Source organism: Hevea brasiliensis, chromosome 9 (genome assembly GCF_030052815.1).
Source record: "Hevea brasiliensis isolate MT/VB/25A 57/8 chromosome 9, ASM3005281v1, whole genome shotgun sequence".
Taxonomy (NCBI): Eukaryota; Viridiplantae; Streptophyta; class Magnoliopsida; order Malpighiales; family Euphorbiaceae; genus Hevea; species Hevea brasiliensis.
In genome coordinates, this window is record NC_079501.1 from 19536305 (window position 1) to 19551258 (window position 14954).

General features: G+C 40.7%; 1 protein-coding gene and 1 long non-coding RNA gene across 2 annotated transcripts; one reads left to right on the plus strand and one right to left on the minus strand.

Annotated features, from left to right (window-relative positions):
- The first annotated feature begins 1097 nt into the window (after window positions 1-1097).
- LOC131183380 (uncharacterized) lies at window positions 1098-1871 on the plus strand. The gene has a single exon (XM_058154156.1). The coding sequence runs from the start codon at window positions 1163-1165 to the stop codon at window positions 1811-1813; it is 651 nt and encodes a 216-aa protein (XP_058010139.1). The 5' UTR covers window positions 1098-1162; the 3' UTR covers window positions 1814-1871.
- A 2672-nt stretch (window positions 1872-4543) lies between these two features.
- On the minus strand, window positions 4544-5810 carry LOC131183381 (uncharacterized). The gene is made up of 2 exons (XR_009151487.1): window positions 5338-5810; window positions 4544-4808 (listed from the first exon to the last, which is right to left on the minus strand). It is a non-coding gene; the product is annotated as an uncharacterized LOC131183381 (long non-coding RNA).
- Window positions 5811-14954: the final 9144 nt, after the last annotated feature.

Here is a 14954-nt window from a genome sequence, read left to right on the forward strand (position 1 = left end):
ACATCTTATGATATAGATTCAAATGATATAAACATTGGGGCGTCCTCTACTCACAACGCGCTACATCGGAGCCCGGGTGTAGTGAGAAATATGCAAGGGTGTAGGGCATTCACCGAAAGCAACATGCCATGCCGGCGCCCGGATGTAGTGTTAAGTGAGCAAGGGTTCCCACATCATGGACGGGTGTGGGTAAAGAAGTTAGTCCATAGGACAGATAGTAGAATAGATAGTGGAACAGAACACAAGATAGACATAGAAAACAATAGAAGATATCATAAAAGGAAACCAATTAGGAAGGAGCAGGATAGGAGGAGGATTATGGTTGGTACTTGGAATGTTGGATCACTTACAAGAAAATTAAAGGAGCTTGTGGATACCTTGGAAAGGAGAAGGGTGAATATTGCTTGCATTCAGGAGACTAAATGGGTAGGAGAGAAAAGTAAAGAAGTGGGTAATTCGGGGTATAAACTGTGGTTTACCGGAAATGAGAGAAACAAGAACGGAGTGGGCATAATCATAGACAGGACATTGAAAGACGCAGTAATAGCTATGAAAAGAGTAGGAGATAGAATTATACTAGTAAAGCTAGTATTAGAAGGAGAAATAATAAATATAGTTAGTGCTTATGCCCCACAAATAGGATTAGACAGTGAGAGTAAACAAATATTTTGGGAAGATATGGATGATTTAATGCAAAGCATACCGAAAGAAGAGAATGTTTTCATTGGTAGAGATTTGAATGGACATGTAGGAAGTGATAGACAAGGTTATGAAAATGTTTATGGAGGTTTTGGTTTTGGCAGTCGAAATGAGGAGAGAAAAAGCATCCTAGATTTTGCTATGGCATACGACCCAATACTAGCAAATACCTACTTTATAAAAAGAGAGTCACATTTAGTGACTTTTAAAAGTGGGCAATATAAAATCCAAATCGACTTTCTCTTAATCAGGAAGACAAATAGAGCTCTATGCAAGGATTGCAAGGTCATTTCAAGAGAGGCTTTAACAAGTCAACATCAGTTGGTGGTCTTGGACGTCAAGTTTAGGAACAATTCAAGTAAAAAGAAATAGTGTAGCTCAAACAAAATGGTGGGAATTCAAAGGAGTAAAGCAAGTGAAGTTCAAAAATGAGCTTCTCGAGTTCGAAGTATGGAAGCTGGATATGGAGGCCAATGATATGTGGATACAGATGGCATCAAAGATTAGAGAAGTAGCTAGAAAAGTACTTGGAGAGTCTAAAGGACATGAACCACCCTCAAAAGAGAGATGGTGGTGGAATGAGGAAGTACAAAAGGCAGTGAAGAGAAAAAAGGAATGGTATAAGAAATTACCTAAATGTGATAATAATGAGACATATGAACAGTACAAGATAGCAAAAAAAGAGGCAAAAAAGGCAGTTAGTCAAGTAAGAGCACAGGCCTTTGAAAAGTTATATAAGAAGCTTGGAACTAAAGAAGGGGAGAAAGATATTTATAGATTAGCAAGGAGGAGAGAAAGGAAATGTCAAGATCTGAATCAAGTTAGGTGCATTAAGGATAAAGAAGGAAAAGTGTTGGTGAAATATGAGGACATTAAAGAAAGATGGAGAAATTATTTTAATAATCTCTTTAATAATAGTCAAAATGGTAATAGCGTGAATATAGACTATAAAATAATAGAAAAGAATGTGAATTATACTAGAAAGATTAGATCTTTAGAAGTAAAGGAAGCACTTAAGAGAATGAAAGTGGGTAAAGCCTGTGGACCCGATGAAATACCAATTGAAGTGTGGAAGTGTGGAAGTGTTTGGGAGATATGGGAGTGGCATGGTTAACTAAATTATTTAATAAGATTCTAAACTCAAAGAAAATGCATGATGAATAGAGGAGTATTTTAGTACCCATTTTTAAAAATAAGGGAGACATACAGAGTTACTCAAACTATAGGGGAATTAAACTCATGAGCCATACTATGAAGTTGTAGGAGAGAGCTATGGAGCATCGACTATGTCATGATACTTCTATCTGTCTCAATCAATTTGGTTTTATGCCCGGTCATTCAACTATGGAAGCGATCTTTCTTATTAGAAGCTTGATGAAGAAATATAGAAATGTGAAGAAAGATCTACACATGATTTTTATTGATTTGGAGAAGGCTTATGATAGTATTCCAAGAGATGTCTTATGGAATGTATTAGAACAAAAGAGAGTATCTATTAGGTACATACAAGTATTGAAAGATATGTATGAAGGAGCAACTACTATTGTGCGCACAGTGGGAGGGGACACAAGATATTTTTCGATCTCAATTGGATTACACCAAGGATCAACCATAAGCCCTTACCTTTTTACATTAGTTTTAGATGAATTGACGAAACATATACAAGAGAGTATTCCTTGGTACATGTTGTTTGCGGATGATATTGTTCTGATAGATGAGACACGAGAATGAGTCAATAGAAAGCTAGAGCTTTGGAGAAGTACTTTAGAGTCAAAGGGTTTTAAGTTAAGTAGAACGAAAACAGAATACATGCATTGTAAATTCAGTGAAGGCCAAACTGGTGATAGGGAATGAGTTAGTTTGAATGGAGTGGTACTATCCCAAAGTAATCACTTTAAATATCTAGGCTCAGTCCTTCAAGTAGATGGGGGATGTGAGGAGGATGTTAGTCATAGGATTAAAGCCAGATGGTTGAAGTAGAGACGTGCCACGGGAGTTTTATGTGATTGTAAAATTCCCAATAAATTGAAAGGAAAATTTTACCGTACAGCCATATGACCGGCTATGTTATATGGTAGTGAGTGGTAGGCACTGAAAGAGTCGTATGCGTCTAAGATAAGAGTTGCAGAGATGAGAATGTTAAGGTGGATGAGTGGCCATACTAGACTAGATAAAGTCCGTAATGAGAGTATTAGAGAAAAGGTAGGAGTGGTGTCAATTGAAGATAAGTTGAGAGAAGGGAGATTGATATGGTTTGATCATGTGAAGCGTAGACATACGGAGGCTCCAGTTAGACAAGTAGAGCACATTAGGTTAGAGGATAGAAAGAAAAAAATGGGTAGACCTAAATTGACTTGGAGGAGAGTAATACAACATGACCTAGAAGCATTATACATTTTTGAGGATTTAACCCAAAATCGTTTAGAGTGGAGAAAGCGAATCCATATAACCGACCCCAAATCTTTGGGATAAAGGCTTAGTTGAGTTGAGTTGAGTTGTATATGACTTTATTTGACAACATATTAAAGGCTCCAAATCAACAACAACAACAACAACAACAACAACAACAATAATAATAATAATAATAATAATAATAATAATAATAACTCTAATTTATGATGAGATAATAGATGAATAGAGGTGGCAATTTTTTCTGATATATAAGTATCTTATTAATTCAATTTAAACATGTTCAACTTGAAAAGATCTATATATATATATTTTTTTAAATTTACACCCATTTTAAATAATTTGAATTTAAATGATACACTAAAATTTATTCTCAACTTAAAGAGTATTAAGATAGATAAAAATTATTTGTTTAAATTAATCTAATTAACTTGAATTTTCATTTAAAAAATAAATAAATAAAATTAATTTTTATAAACAAGTTATAACTCATATATATATGTGTTGTAAGTTGAGATATTTTACTACAGCAAATTTCTTAATATAAAGTATTTTATTGAAAATGAGTGATACTACACAATTGTAGCCTTAAATTTAGGAAGTTTATCTTGTATTTAGCGTTGATTAATTTATTGACTTGAAAAAGACTCCACTTTGCCTATAAAAAAGAAAGCGTCGTATGGTGGAGAAGTGTGCTGGGTGATCAGAGTGAGCAGAGAATAAGTGAGTGAATTGTGAGAGAGAAAAAATAATGAAAAAAAAAATCTTTATATGTGTTTAAAAATCCTTCGTTCTATCATGAAATATCAATGAAATATGCGCATTTACTTTTTATCATCAATTTTTTTTTTCTTAAGTTACTGGTTAAAGTTTTTATTTATATATATGGAGAGAGAGTAACATAGTAACATGGCTTGGATTCCTTTCTAATTATATTGTAACATAGCAAGGATTCCTTTCTAATTATTTATTTTCATTAATTAGCATCATCGTGGCTTGAATTTTTTTTTTTATTAACAAGGGAAATAACTTACTTATACCTAAGTGTATATATTCTCAATTAATAGGTAAATATTACATTATATAAAATTATAATAAAATTTATTTAAAATTATATTTTATTTTATTTTTATTGGATATATATGCACTCAACTTCATATAAAAATTTTCCATTTATGAGAGATTTGAGAACTAGTTTCATAATTAAAAACATTGAAAGCTAGTGTGTTGTCACGACCCAACCTATGGGCCGGACTGGCACTAGGACCTGGGCCAGCCTAAAGCCCCCGAGGCCCGTAGTAAGCCTTAACTATTCATTTACCCAACTCTAAGGCCCATTTGGGCCCAATTTCAAGAAAACAAACGGACAGAGTCCGGCCATAAAATGGACTTACCAACAGGGAGTTTTCGACTCACCCGACCTGTAAACACAATATATAGTCAATTGGGGAGCTCAGCTCACCCTCCACATACTCATCAACATAATAATAAATGGGAGCTCAGCTCCCTCATCCAATCCATCAAACATGCATATCATTATACGTTTACAGGTCCAACATGATAATAATATTACAGACCATAATCAAATAAATACTTCTAACACATGCGGAAATTCTAGGAGTTAATAAAATTACACAAACATTGATAAACAACCTGCGAGGAAAGGGAGCAGGTTAACCTCAAAAATATCCTCCTGTGGCCTGGAAAAATATTGAACAGGAGTGAGCGTTCGACTCAGAGAGTAAAATATCAATTTTAACCATAATCTCTATAACTATCTAAATCTAATGCACCCTGTAGAGTGAAATGCAACATCCACATCATTTTCACATCATAACATCAAAAAGGTAATTTGGAGCACTCACGCACCCTGTAACATCAATAATAATATATGGGAGCTGATCCCCTATACAGCTCTCTTAAATCCAACCTGGTGCCAGCGAAGAACTCAGCTCGGACTTCCACTTAAATACCAAATCGGGGTCCCAGCGAAGAACTCAAGCCGTGTCTACCCGTCCTATCCATAGTCCACACCACATCACACGCAGGCCAACGCACGCACACTGCTCCAAATTACCACAACAACATACATGGCACTTTAACATTTATCAATGCATCAAAAATCGTGCCTAGAGTTTAACTACATAAATATATGCATATAAGTGATGCATGGGCATGCTGAACATATAATAATATAGAAATTACAATTAAAATTAATATTCTACTCACAGACTTGACGACAATCACTGTGGCGGCTGGGCGGAGGAAGAAGGCTGTTCCGGCTCACCTGACAATCATATTACATTTATTTAATACAATCTGACTCAATACAAATAAAGAAAAGACCAATTACGTCCTAAGTCGTGCCGAAAATCCGGCAGAGTCCCCCCTATACCTAGGACCTACCCAACCTGCAAAAGGGCTAAAAACGCACTTCTATATTCACAATCCATATATCAACAGTTCAATCATATCACACAGCCCCTCCTGGGCCCATCAAATCAGTCATCCATCACAATATGTAAAATTTCAATTTAGTCCTTATTATTGATCATTTTTGCAAAAACTGCCCAAACAAGCTCTAAAAATTATAAAACTTTGCCCCGCGGTCCTTAGCAATATTACTAAGCTATTGCAAAAAGAATCGTAATTTTCTAAGCTACCACAAATATTTTATGGATTTTTAATCCTATTTAAGCACTAGAAAATTACAAAAAAGCAAGGTTCGGGTTTACCTTTGCCGATTCCGACTTCGGGAACGCGCTCGGGACGTCTGACAAAGGGGGGCTAGCCAAAACCTCGATCCAATTCGGGGACTTTTCCGGTAACGGGTCTGCCCAAATTTGCATCTTGGTCAATCGCCGAATTTCCTCGAATCGAGGATACCTACACGAAGCCCATAACACGGGGGTTAGTACATAAATTTTTCAGAATTTTCTAAGCTCATTAAATGCTCGGAAAAACACTGCGAAGTTCCGTGAGACCCACCGAAAAACGGTGTCGGAAAATTTTGAAATTTATGTCGTTGCGAAGCTCTCGACGAATGGAGCGTGCTGGTGGCCTCGGTTTTCTCGTGGGATTCACGGTTTTCAAGAAATCTAGCCCAAAAGTCGAAATGAGCTAAAATCTTCCCGAGCAAAAATCGGACAATCCGCTCAATGGATTTCGGCGTTCTTGGTGTCTATGGAAAGCTCTCGCCGAGTAGATGATTTTGGACACAAGACCCGGTCCAATTGGTGGCCGGATCGGCGGTTTGGCCGAATCGAAGAGGCGCTGCAGGGCGTTTTGCGTTCGCGTCGGCGGCCACTGGCCATTGCGGCGCGCCGGCTCTGGCTGGTGGGCGCGGCGCCGGGGTGGAGAGGAGAGAGAAACGAGAGAGAAAAGGGAGAGGGACGACGCGCGCGGGGAAGGGAAGAAGAAAAAGGAAAAGGCCGGTCCGATTCGATCGGTCCGATCCTGTCGATTCGGTTCGATTCGAATACAAAATTTTGAATTTTTACTCGCCTCGGGACCAAAACGAGGTCCAAAATTCAAAAATTCCAAAACTCGAGAAAAATACGTAGACTCCAAATATATTTTTAGTTTTGCCACGTGGTCTTTAAATTAATTTTTAAAAATCATCAAAGTTTATATTTTCGGAAAATCGAACCCGATTTTTAAAATCCGAAAAATCTAAAAAAATTTCTAAAATTTAAATAAAATTAAAATACCAAAATACTCATAAAAATTAAAATTTCGGGGTGTTACATTCTTCCCCCCTTACAGAAAATTCGTCCTCGAATTTTTACACAAGGCAGAATAAAGCACATGATTATACATTGAACAGATAAGGGTACTTGCTACGCATGTCCCGTTCTGACTCCCAGGTGCATTCTTCCACTGACTGACTCCTCCACAAAACCTTAACCATAGGGATCTGTTTGGATCTTAGCTGTCTTACTTGGTAGTCCACTATGGCTACAGGTTGCTCCTCAAATGTCAAGTTCTCTTTTATCTCTATCACATCCTACAAAGGTACATGAGAAGGATCGGAATGTATTTCTGAGCATGGAGATGTGAAACACGGGATGAACGTGAGAAAGGTTGGGTGGTTGCTCCAACCGGTAGGCAACTGCCCCAACTCTATCAGTAACCTCAAAAGGTCCAATATACCGAGGTGCCAACTTGCCCTTCTTTCCAAATCTCATGACTCCCTTCATTGGAGAAACCTTCAGAAATACATAGTCGCCCACTGCAAACTCCACATCCCTTCGTCTGGGGTCTGCATAACTCTTCTGCCTCGAAAGTTTGTTTTGATCGTTCCTGATTAAGGGAACCATCTCAAGTGTCTTGCACTGTCTACATCATGCACCTTCGCTTCCCCATTTCTGTCCCAACACAGAGGAGACCTACACTTTCTTCCATATAATGCCTCATAGGGTGCCATCCCTATCTTTGGAGTGGTAATCGTTGTTGTAGGCAAACTCCACCAAAGCTAGCTGCTCATCCCATTGACCTCCAAAATCCAAGACACTCATGCGAAGCATGTCTTCCAGTGTTTGGATTGTCCTTTCGGACTGTCCGTCTGTCTGAGGGTGGAAAGCCGTACTGAAGTTCAACTGTGTGCCAAGTGCCTCCTGCAACTTTCTCCAAAACCGAGAAGTGAACTGGGGCCCTCTGTCAGATATTATGGAAGCTGGAACTCCATGCAATCTGACTATTTCTCGAATGTAGAGCCGGGCATCTTGTGCCAGAGTATGTAGTCTTCTGAGTAAGAAGTGAGCTGATTTAGTCAAGCGGTCTACAATTACCCATATCGAATCATATCCTCGCGTGGTACGAGGCAACCTACCACAAAATCCATAGTGATCATTTCCCACTTCCATTCGGGATAGGGAGCTCTTGCAGCTTCACGACGGTCTCTGGTGTTCAAACTTCACCTTCTGACAAGTCAAGCACTTGGACACAAAGTCCGCTATGTCTCTCTTCATGCCATTCCACCAGTAGCTATCTTTCACATCATGGTACATCTTGGTGGAACCTGGGTGGACACTGTATAGTGTGTAGTGTGCCTCTCGCATGATTTCATTCCTGAGGTTGTCTACATCGGGCACACATATCCTAGAACCTTGTACTAGGGCGCCATCATTGGCAAATCCAAACTCACCACCTTCACCTTGCTGTACTCTTTCTATGATCTTCATCAATTGTTGGTCTCTGTGCTGGGAAACTCTAACTCTGTCCCTCAAGTCTGGCCTCACTGAAAAGTGAGCCAACAATACCCCCTCATCTGACAGATCTAGGATTAAACCTTGATCCATCAACTCATGTACTTCCTGAATCAACGCTTCTTCTCTGAAATGTGCGCCAAACTACTGTAAGATTTTCTCGCTCAAAGCATCCGCCACAACATTGGCCTTCCTGTGGTGGTACCGATGGTGCAATCATAGTCTTTCAGAAGCTCCATCCATCTCCTCTGTCTCAAGTTCAAGTCCCTCTGCTGGAAGATGTACTTCAAACTTTTGTGGTCGGTGTATATCTCGCACACTTCACCATACAGGTAGTGTCTCCAGATTTTAAGTGCAAAGATTACAGCCGCCATTTCCAAATCATGGGTGGGGTAGTTCTGCTCATGCCTCTTCAGCTGCCTTGAAGCATAAGCCACTACCTTTCCACTCTGCATCAAAACACACCCTAGGCCAACTCTGGAGGCGTCACAATACACGGTGTATCCTTCACCACTCACAGGTAGTGTCAACACAGGGGCAGTGGTTAGACACTCCTTAAGCTTCTGGAAACTCACCTAGCAGTCATCTGTCCAAATGAATGTAAAATTCTTCATGGTCAAATAAGTTCGGTGAGCCGCTATCCTCGAGAAATATTGTACAAAACGCCTCTAGTAGCCACTAAACCAGTAAAACTTCGCACCTCGGTGTTGTTGTAGGCCTAAGCCAATCGATTCTGACTTCAATTTTCTTGGGATCCACTTGAATGCCGTCACTAGAAACCACGTGTCCCAAGAATGAGATGCTTTCTAGCCAAAATTCACATTTTGAAAATTTGGCATATAGCTGGTGCTCCCTCAAAGTTTGCAACACCATCCTCAAGTGCCACACGTGCTCTTCCTCGGTCCTAGAGTATACTAGAATGTCATCTATGAATACGATGACAAAACGGTCCAAAAATGGCTTGAACACCCTGTTCATCAAGTCCATGAAGGCTGCTGGTGCATTAGTGAGTCCAAAAGACATCACCAAGAACTCATAATGACCATATCTTGTCCTGAAAGCCGTTTTGGACACGTCCTCATCCCTGATTCGCAACTGATGGTAGCCTGATCGCAGGTCTATCTTGGAAAAGAATCTAGCTCCTTGGAGCTGATCAAACAAATCATCGATCCGAGGAAGTGGATACTTGTTCTTCACAGTGACCTTGTTCAGCTGTCTGTAGTCGATACACAACCTCAATGACCCATCCTTCTTTCTCACAAATAAAACAGGAGCACCCCAAGGTGAAGTGCTCGGACGTATAAAATCCTTGTCCAAAAGCTCCTGTAGTTGCTCCTTCAGCTCTTTCGATTCTGCTGGTGCCATCCTGTAAGGTGGCATCGATATGGGGTTTGTACCCGGCACAACATCAATGCAAAACTCTATTTCCCTTCCTGGTGGCAACCCTGGAAGCTCCTCAGGGAAGACATCCATGAATTCTCTGACAACAGGAACGTTTTTCATGCTGACACCTTCTACAGATGTATCTCTCACCAATGCCAAATACCCTTGGCATCCACGCCTCAACATTTTTCTAGCACTAATTGCTGACACCAAATTATATGGAGCCACGCTCCTGTCACCATCAAAGCTAAACTCTTCCACACCAGGTATGTGGAAATACATCTTTTTGTTCCTGCAGTCTAAAGTGGCATAGTGAGTTGACACCAATCCATCCCGTGATTACATCAAAATCCACATCGGTAAAGGAACCAAGTCTGCTGGGAGGATCTTTCCATCCACTACCACCGGGCTACCCGGAAAAACCATATCTACATCTATGTTGTCACTAAGTGGGGTAGCTACTGACAAAGGGCACTCTAAAGTTGTGGGGTTTCTACCCAACCTCATGGCAAACACAGGGGAGACAAATGAGTGCGTAGCACCCGGATCTATCAAAACACGAGCCTCATAAGAATGCACTGTAAGAATACCGCTACAACCGCATTGGAAGCCCGAGCATCCCGGGTGGGTCGTGGTGAAAACCCGAGCTTGACCCTACCCCGAGTGGCGTAACCACGACATCGACTTCTACCTCGACCGCCTCCAAATCCACGCCCCTTGTCCTCGGCCCTGGCCATCGAATCGACTTCTGCCATGTTGGAAGTACCCGGATACAACTGGCGAGGAACATTAGCAACAGAACCCTGTGACCCCATCTGTGGCTCACTGAAAACGGGGCATTCTCTAGCAAAGTGACCTGGTTGGCCACACCTGAAGCATACTCCTGAACCCATCAAACAAGGTCCTGAATGTCCTCTTCCACACTGTGCACAAGGTGCCAAAGAGGATCCTGAACCAGAGCCAGAACTGCCGTACCCTGAACTGTTACCACTGCTGGATCCGTACCCTGGTCTGAACCCTCGGGATTTGTGTCTAAAACCACTCCTCTTATTCCTGCTTCTTCCTCTGTAAGTAGTTTGGCCACCACTATCCGTAGTACCCATGTGGGGAACACCTGAAGAACCCTCCGCTCTGTTTTTCTTTGCTCTACCGCTGTCATCCACAGCATAACTAATCTCAATCTGTCTGGCTCGATCAACCACCACATCAAAAGACTGATCAGACATCATGGCCAGGTTCGCATACCTCCTGTCAAGCCCCTTTAGGAATCTTTTCACCTTCATAGTCTCTGAGATATCTTTGTAGGGGCATATCGCTCAATTCCGAAATTCAGAGCATATTCATCTCTGCACTGCCATTCTATCTTAAGGCCTCAAAGGCCCACTGCTTCTGATCTCTGAAGCTTTCTGGCACAAACCGATTGATAAAAAGTTCCACAAACTGAGCCCATGTCAATCCCTCCATCCGAGGTAACACGTAGTCATTCATCCATTGTCTAGGCATAGGCCCCATGACATGCTGCACACACTCTATCAGTCTTCTATCACCAATCAGACTGCATTTCTGCACATGCTGCAGGAATCTAAAAACCGATATGCATCGTCTAACACATCATAAGTTCCAGGCACCAACTTCTTAAAATTTATGATCTGTTTGTAAGATTCCTCTCTTGGTGCGGTGGACTGCTGCTGCTGTGGAGGGTGGACCATATACTGTGCCATCATGTCGATGGTTCTCTGCAGACCAGCTAGAGTAGCTGCCATGGGGTCCATGGGACCCTGTGCCATAAAGGACTGATCCTGTACTGGGGGTGGCTGCTCCTCTACTTGAGCAGCTCTAGGCCTCCTACCCCGCCTCCTCGGGGCAGGTGCCTCATCCTGTGCCGACACCTCGTCGGGCACATATGGTTACGTGCGATGGCGGCTCTCACCTTCTACGCATTTTCCTGAAATTCAGCAGCATTAGCCCATAAAAATTCAAAACTGCTCATTACACAGCTCTATAGACTCATATTTATACATAACATATGGAGCAGAAACTAGAAGCAAATATGACAATGCAAGACGAATGTGGACCCTATATTTCCGCATGTGACTCCTAGTAGACTCTTCCCAACACTTTAGACAACATTCCCTAAGAATCTGGAGCCTAAGCTCTGATACCACATTTGTCATGACCCAACCTATGGGCTGGACCGGCACTAGGACCTGGGCCAGCCTAAAGCCCCCGAGGCCCGTAGTAAGCCTTAACTATTCATTTACCCAACTCTAAGGCCCATTTGGGCCCAATTTCAAGAAAACAAATGGACAGAGTCCGGCCATAAAATGGACTTACCAACGGGGAGTTTTCGACTCACCCGACCTGTAAACACAATATATAGTCAATTGGGGAGCTCAGCTCACCCTCCACATACTCATCAACATAATAATAAATGGGAGCTCAGCTCCCTCATCCAATCCATCAAACATGCATATCATTATACGTTTACAGGTCCAACATGATAATAATATTACAGACCATAATCAAATAAATACTTCTAACACATGCGGAAATTCTAGGAGTTAATAAAATTACACAAACATTGATAAACAACTGCGAGGAAAGGGAGCAGTTAACCTCAAAAATATCCTCCTGTGGCCTGGAAAAATAGTGAACAGGAGTGAGCGTTCGACTCAAAGAGTAAAATATCAATTTTAACCATAATCTCTATAACTATCTAAATCTAATGCACCCTGTAGAGTGAAATGCAACATCCACATCATTTTCACATCATAACATCAAAAAGGTAATTTGGAGCACTCACGCACCCTGTAACATCAATCATAATATATGGGAGCTGATCCCCTATCTGACTCTCTTAAATCCAACCTGGTGCCAGCGAAGAACTCAGCTCGGACTTCCACTTAAATACCAAATCGGGGTCCCAGCGAAGAACTCAAGCCGTGTCTACCCGTCCTATCCATAGTCCACACCACATCACACGCACGCCAACGCACGCACACTGCTCCAAATTACCACAACAACATACATGGCACTTTAACATTTATCAATGCATCAAAAATCGTGCCTAGAGTTTAACTACATAAATATATGCATAGCAGTGATGCATGGGCATGCTGACCATATAAGAATATCGACATTACAATTAAAATTAATATTCTACTCACAGACTTGTCGACTAGCACTGTGGCGGCTGGGCGGAGGAAGAAGGTCATCGCTCACCGACAATCATATTACATTTATTTAATACAATCGACTCAATACAAACAAAGAAAAGACCAATTACGCCCTAAGTCGTGCCGAAAATCAGCGAGTCCCCTATACCTAGGACCTACCCAACTGCAAAGGGCTAAAAACGCACTTCTATATTCACAATCCATATATCAACAGTTCAATCATATCACACAGCCCCTCCTGGGCCCATCAAATCAGTCATCCATCACAATATGTAAAATTTTAATTTAGTCCTTATTATTGATCATTTTTGCAAAAACTGCCCAAACAAGCTCTAAAAATTATAAAACTTTGCCCCGCGGTCCTTAGCAATATTACTAAGCTATTGCAAAAAGAATCGTAATTTTCTAAGCTACCACGAATATTTTATGGATTTTTAATCCTATTTAAGCACTAGAAAATTACGAAAAAGCAAGGTTCGGGTTTACCTTTGCCGATTCCGACTTCGGGAACGCGCTCGGGACGTCTGACAATGGGGGGCTAGCCAAAACCTCGATCCAATTCGGGGACTTTTCCGGTAACGGGTCTGTCTGGCCCGAAATTTGCAGACCCGGTCAACTGTCGAATTTCCGCAAATCGAGGATACCTACACGAAGCCCATAACACGGGGGTTAGTACATAAATTTTTCAGAATTTTCTAAGCTCATTAAATGCTCGGAAAAACACTGCGAAGTTCCGTGGGACCCACCGAAAAACGGTGTCGGAAAATTTTGAAATTTATGTCGTTGCGAAGCTCTCGACGAATGGAGCGTGCTGGTGGCCTCGGTTTTCTCGTGGGATTCACGGTTTTCGAGAAATCTAGCCCAAAAATCGAAATGGGCTAAAATCTTCCCGAGCAAAAATCGGACAATCCGCTCGATGGATTTCGGCGTTCTTGGTGTCTATGGAAAGCTCTCGCCGAGTAGATGATTTTGGACACAAGACCCGGTCCAATTGGTGGCCAGATTTGGTCGGGGAAGTCGAAGCGGCGCTGCCAGGGCGTTCGCGGCGTTTTCGTCCGTTCGGGCGGCCGGGCATTTGGACTAAGCGGCGCGGATCTCATTGGCTGGGTGGCGCGGTGGCCGGGGTGGAGAGGAGAGAGAAACGAGAGAGAAAAGGGAGAGGGACGACGCGCGCGGGGAAGGGAAGAAGAAAAAGGAAAAGGCCTGTCCGATTCGACCGGTCCGATCCGGTCCGGTTTGATTAGGCCGGTTCGATTCAGAATACAAAATTTTGAATTTTTACTCTGCCTCGGGACCGAAAACGAGGTCCAAAAATTCCGAAAAAATTTCAGAAAACTCAGAAAAATACGTAGACTCCAAATATATTTTTAGTTTTGCCACGTGGTCTTTAAATTAATTTTTTAAAAATCATCAAAGTTTATATTTTCGAAAAATCGAACCCGATTTTTAAAATCCGAAAAATCTAAAAAAATTCCTAAAATTTAAATAAAATTAAAATACCAAAATACTCATAAAAATTAAAATTTCGGGGTGTTACATGTGTTTTATTACTTTATTTGATTAATTATATATAAAAGTTTAATGTAATAAAATAATACTTATATTGCGCACTTAATTGCATAAGAACTAATATATAATAATGATCATTATTATGTATATAAAAATATACATAATAATGATAATTAAATTTGCTTTTGTTCAATTGATTGTTTAGTTAAATCTGCTTATGTTCATGCCAATTATTATGTTTGGGTTGACTTACCAAAATCTTGTAAAGTTTTGATGGTTACCATCTTCATGATTAATGTATTTTTGTTTCTTTGATTAAAAAAAACAAATAATAATAATTTTTTGGGATTTACTTTTTTAAATATTACTAATTTACTATAATTTTTTGCTATAATCATTATTCACAAGTGTTAACTTCTACCACTTTACTACCATAACTATTAATCATAACAATTAACAACTGCTATCACTTTACTACCATAACTATTAATCATAACAATTAACAACTGCTATCACTTTACTACCATAAAACTATTAATCATAACAACTAATAACTGCTATCAGTCGACTG

What these genes read in the sequence shown, in the direction of transcription:
- LOC131183380 (XM_058154156.1), top strand. Translation starts at nt 1,163, where the DNA reads ATGGAGGCCAATGATATGTGGATACAGATGGCATCAAAGATTAGAGAA.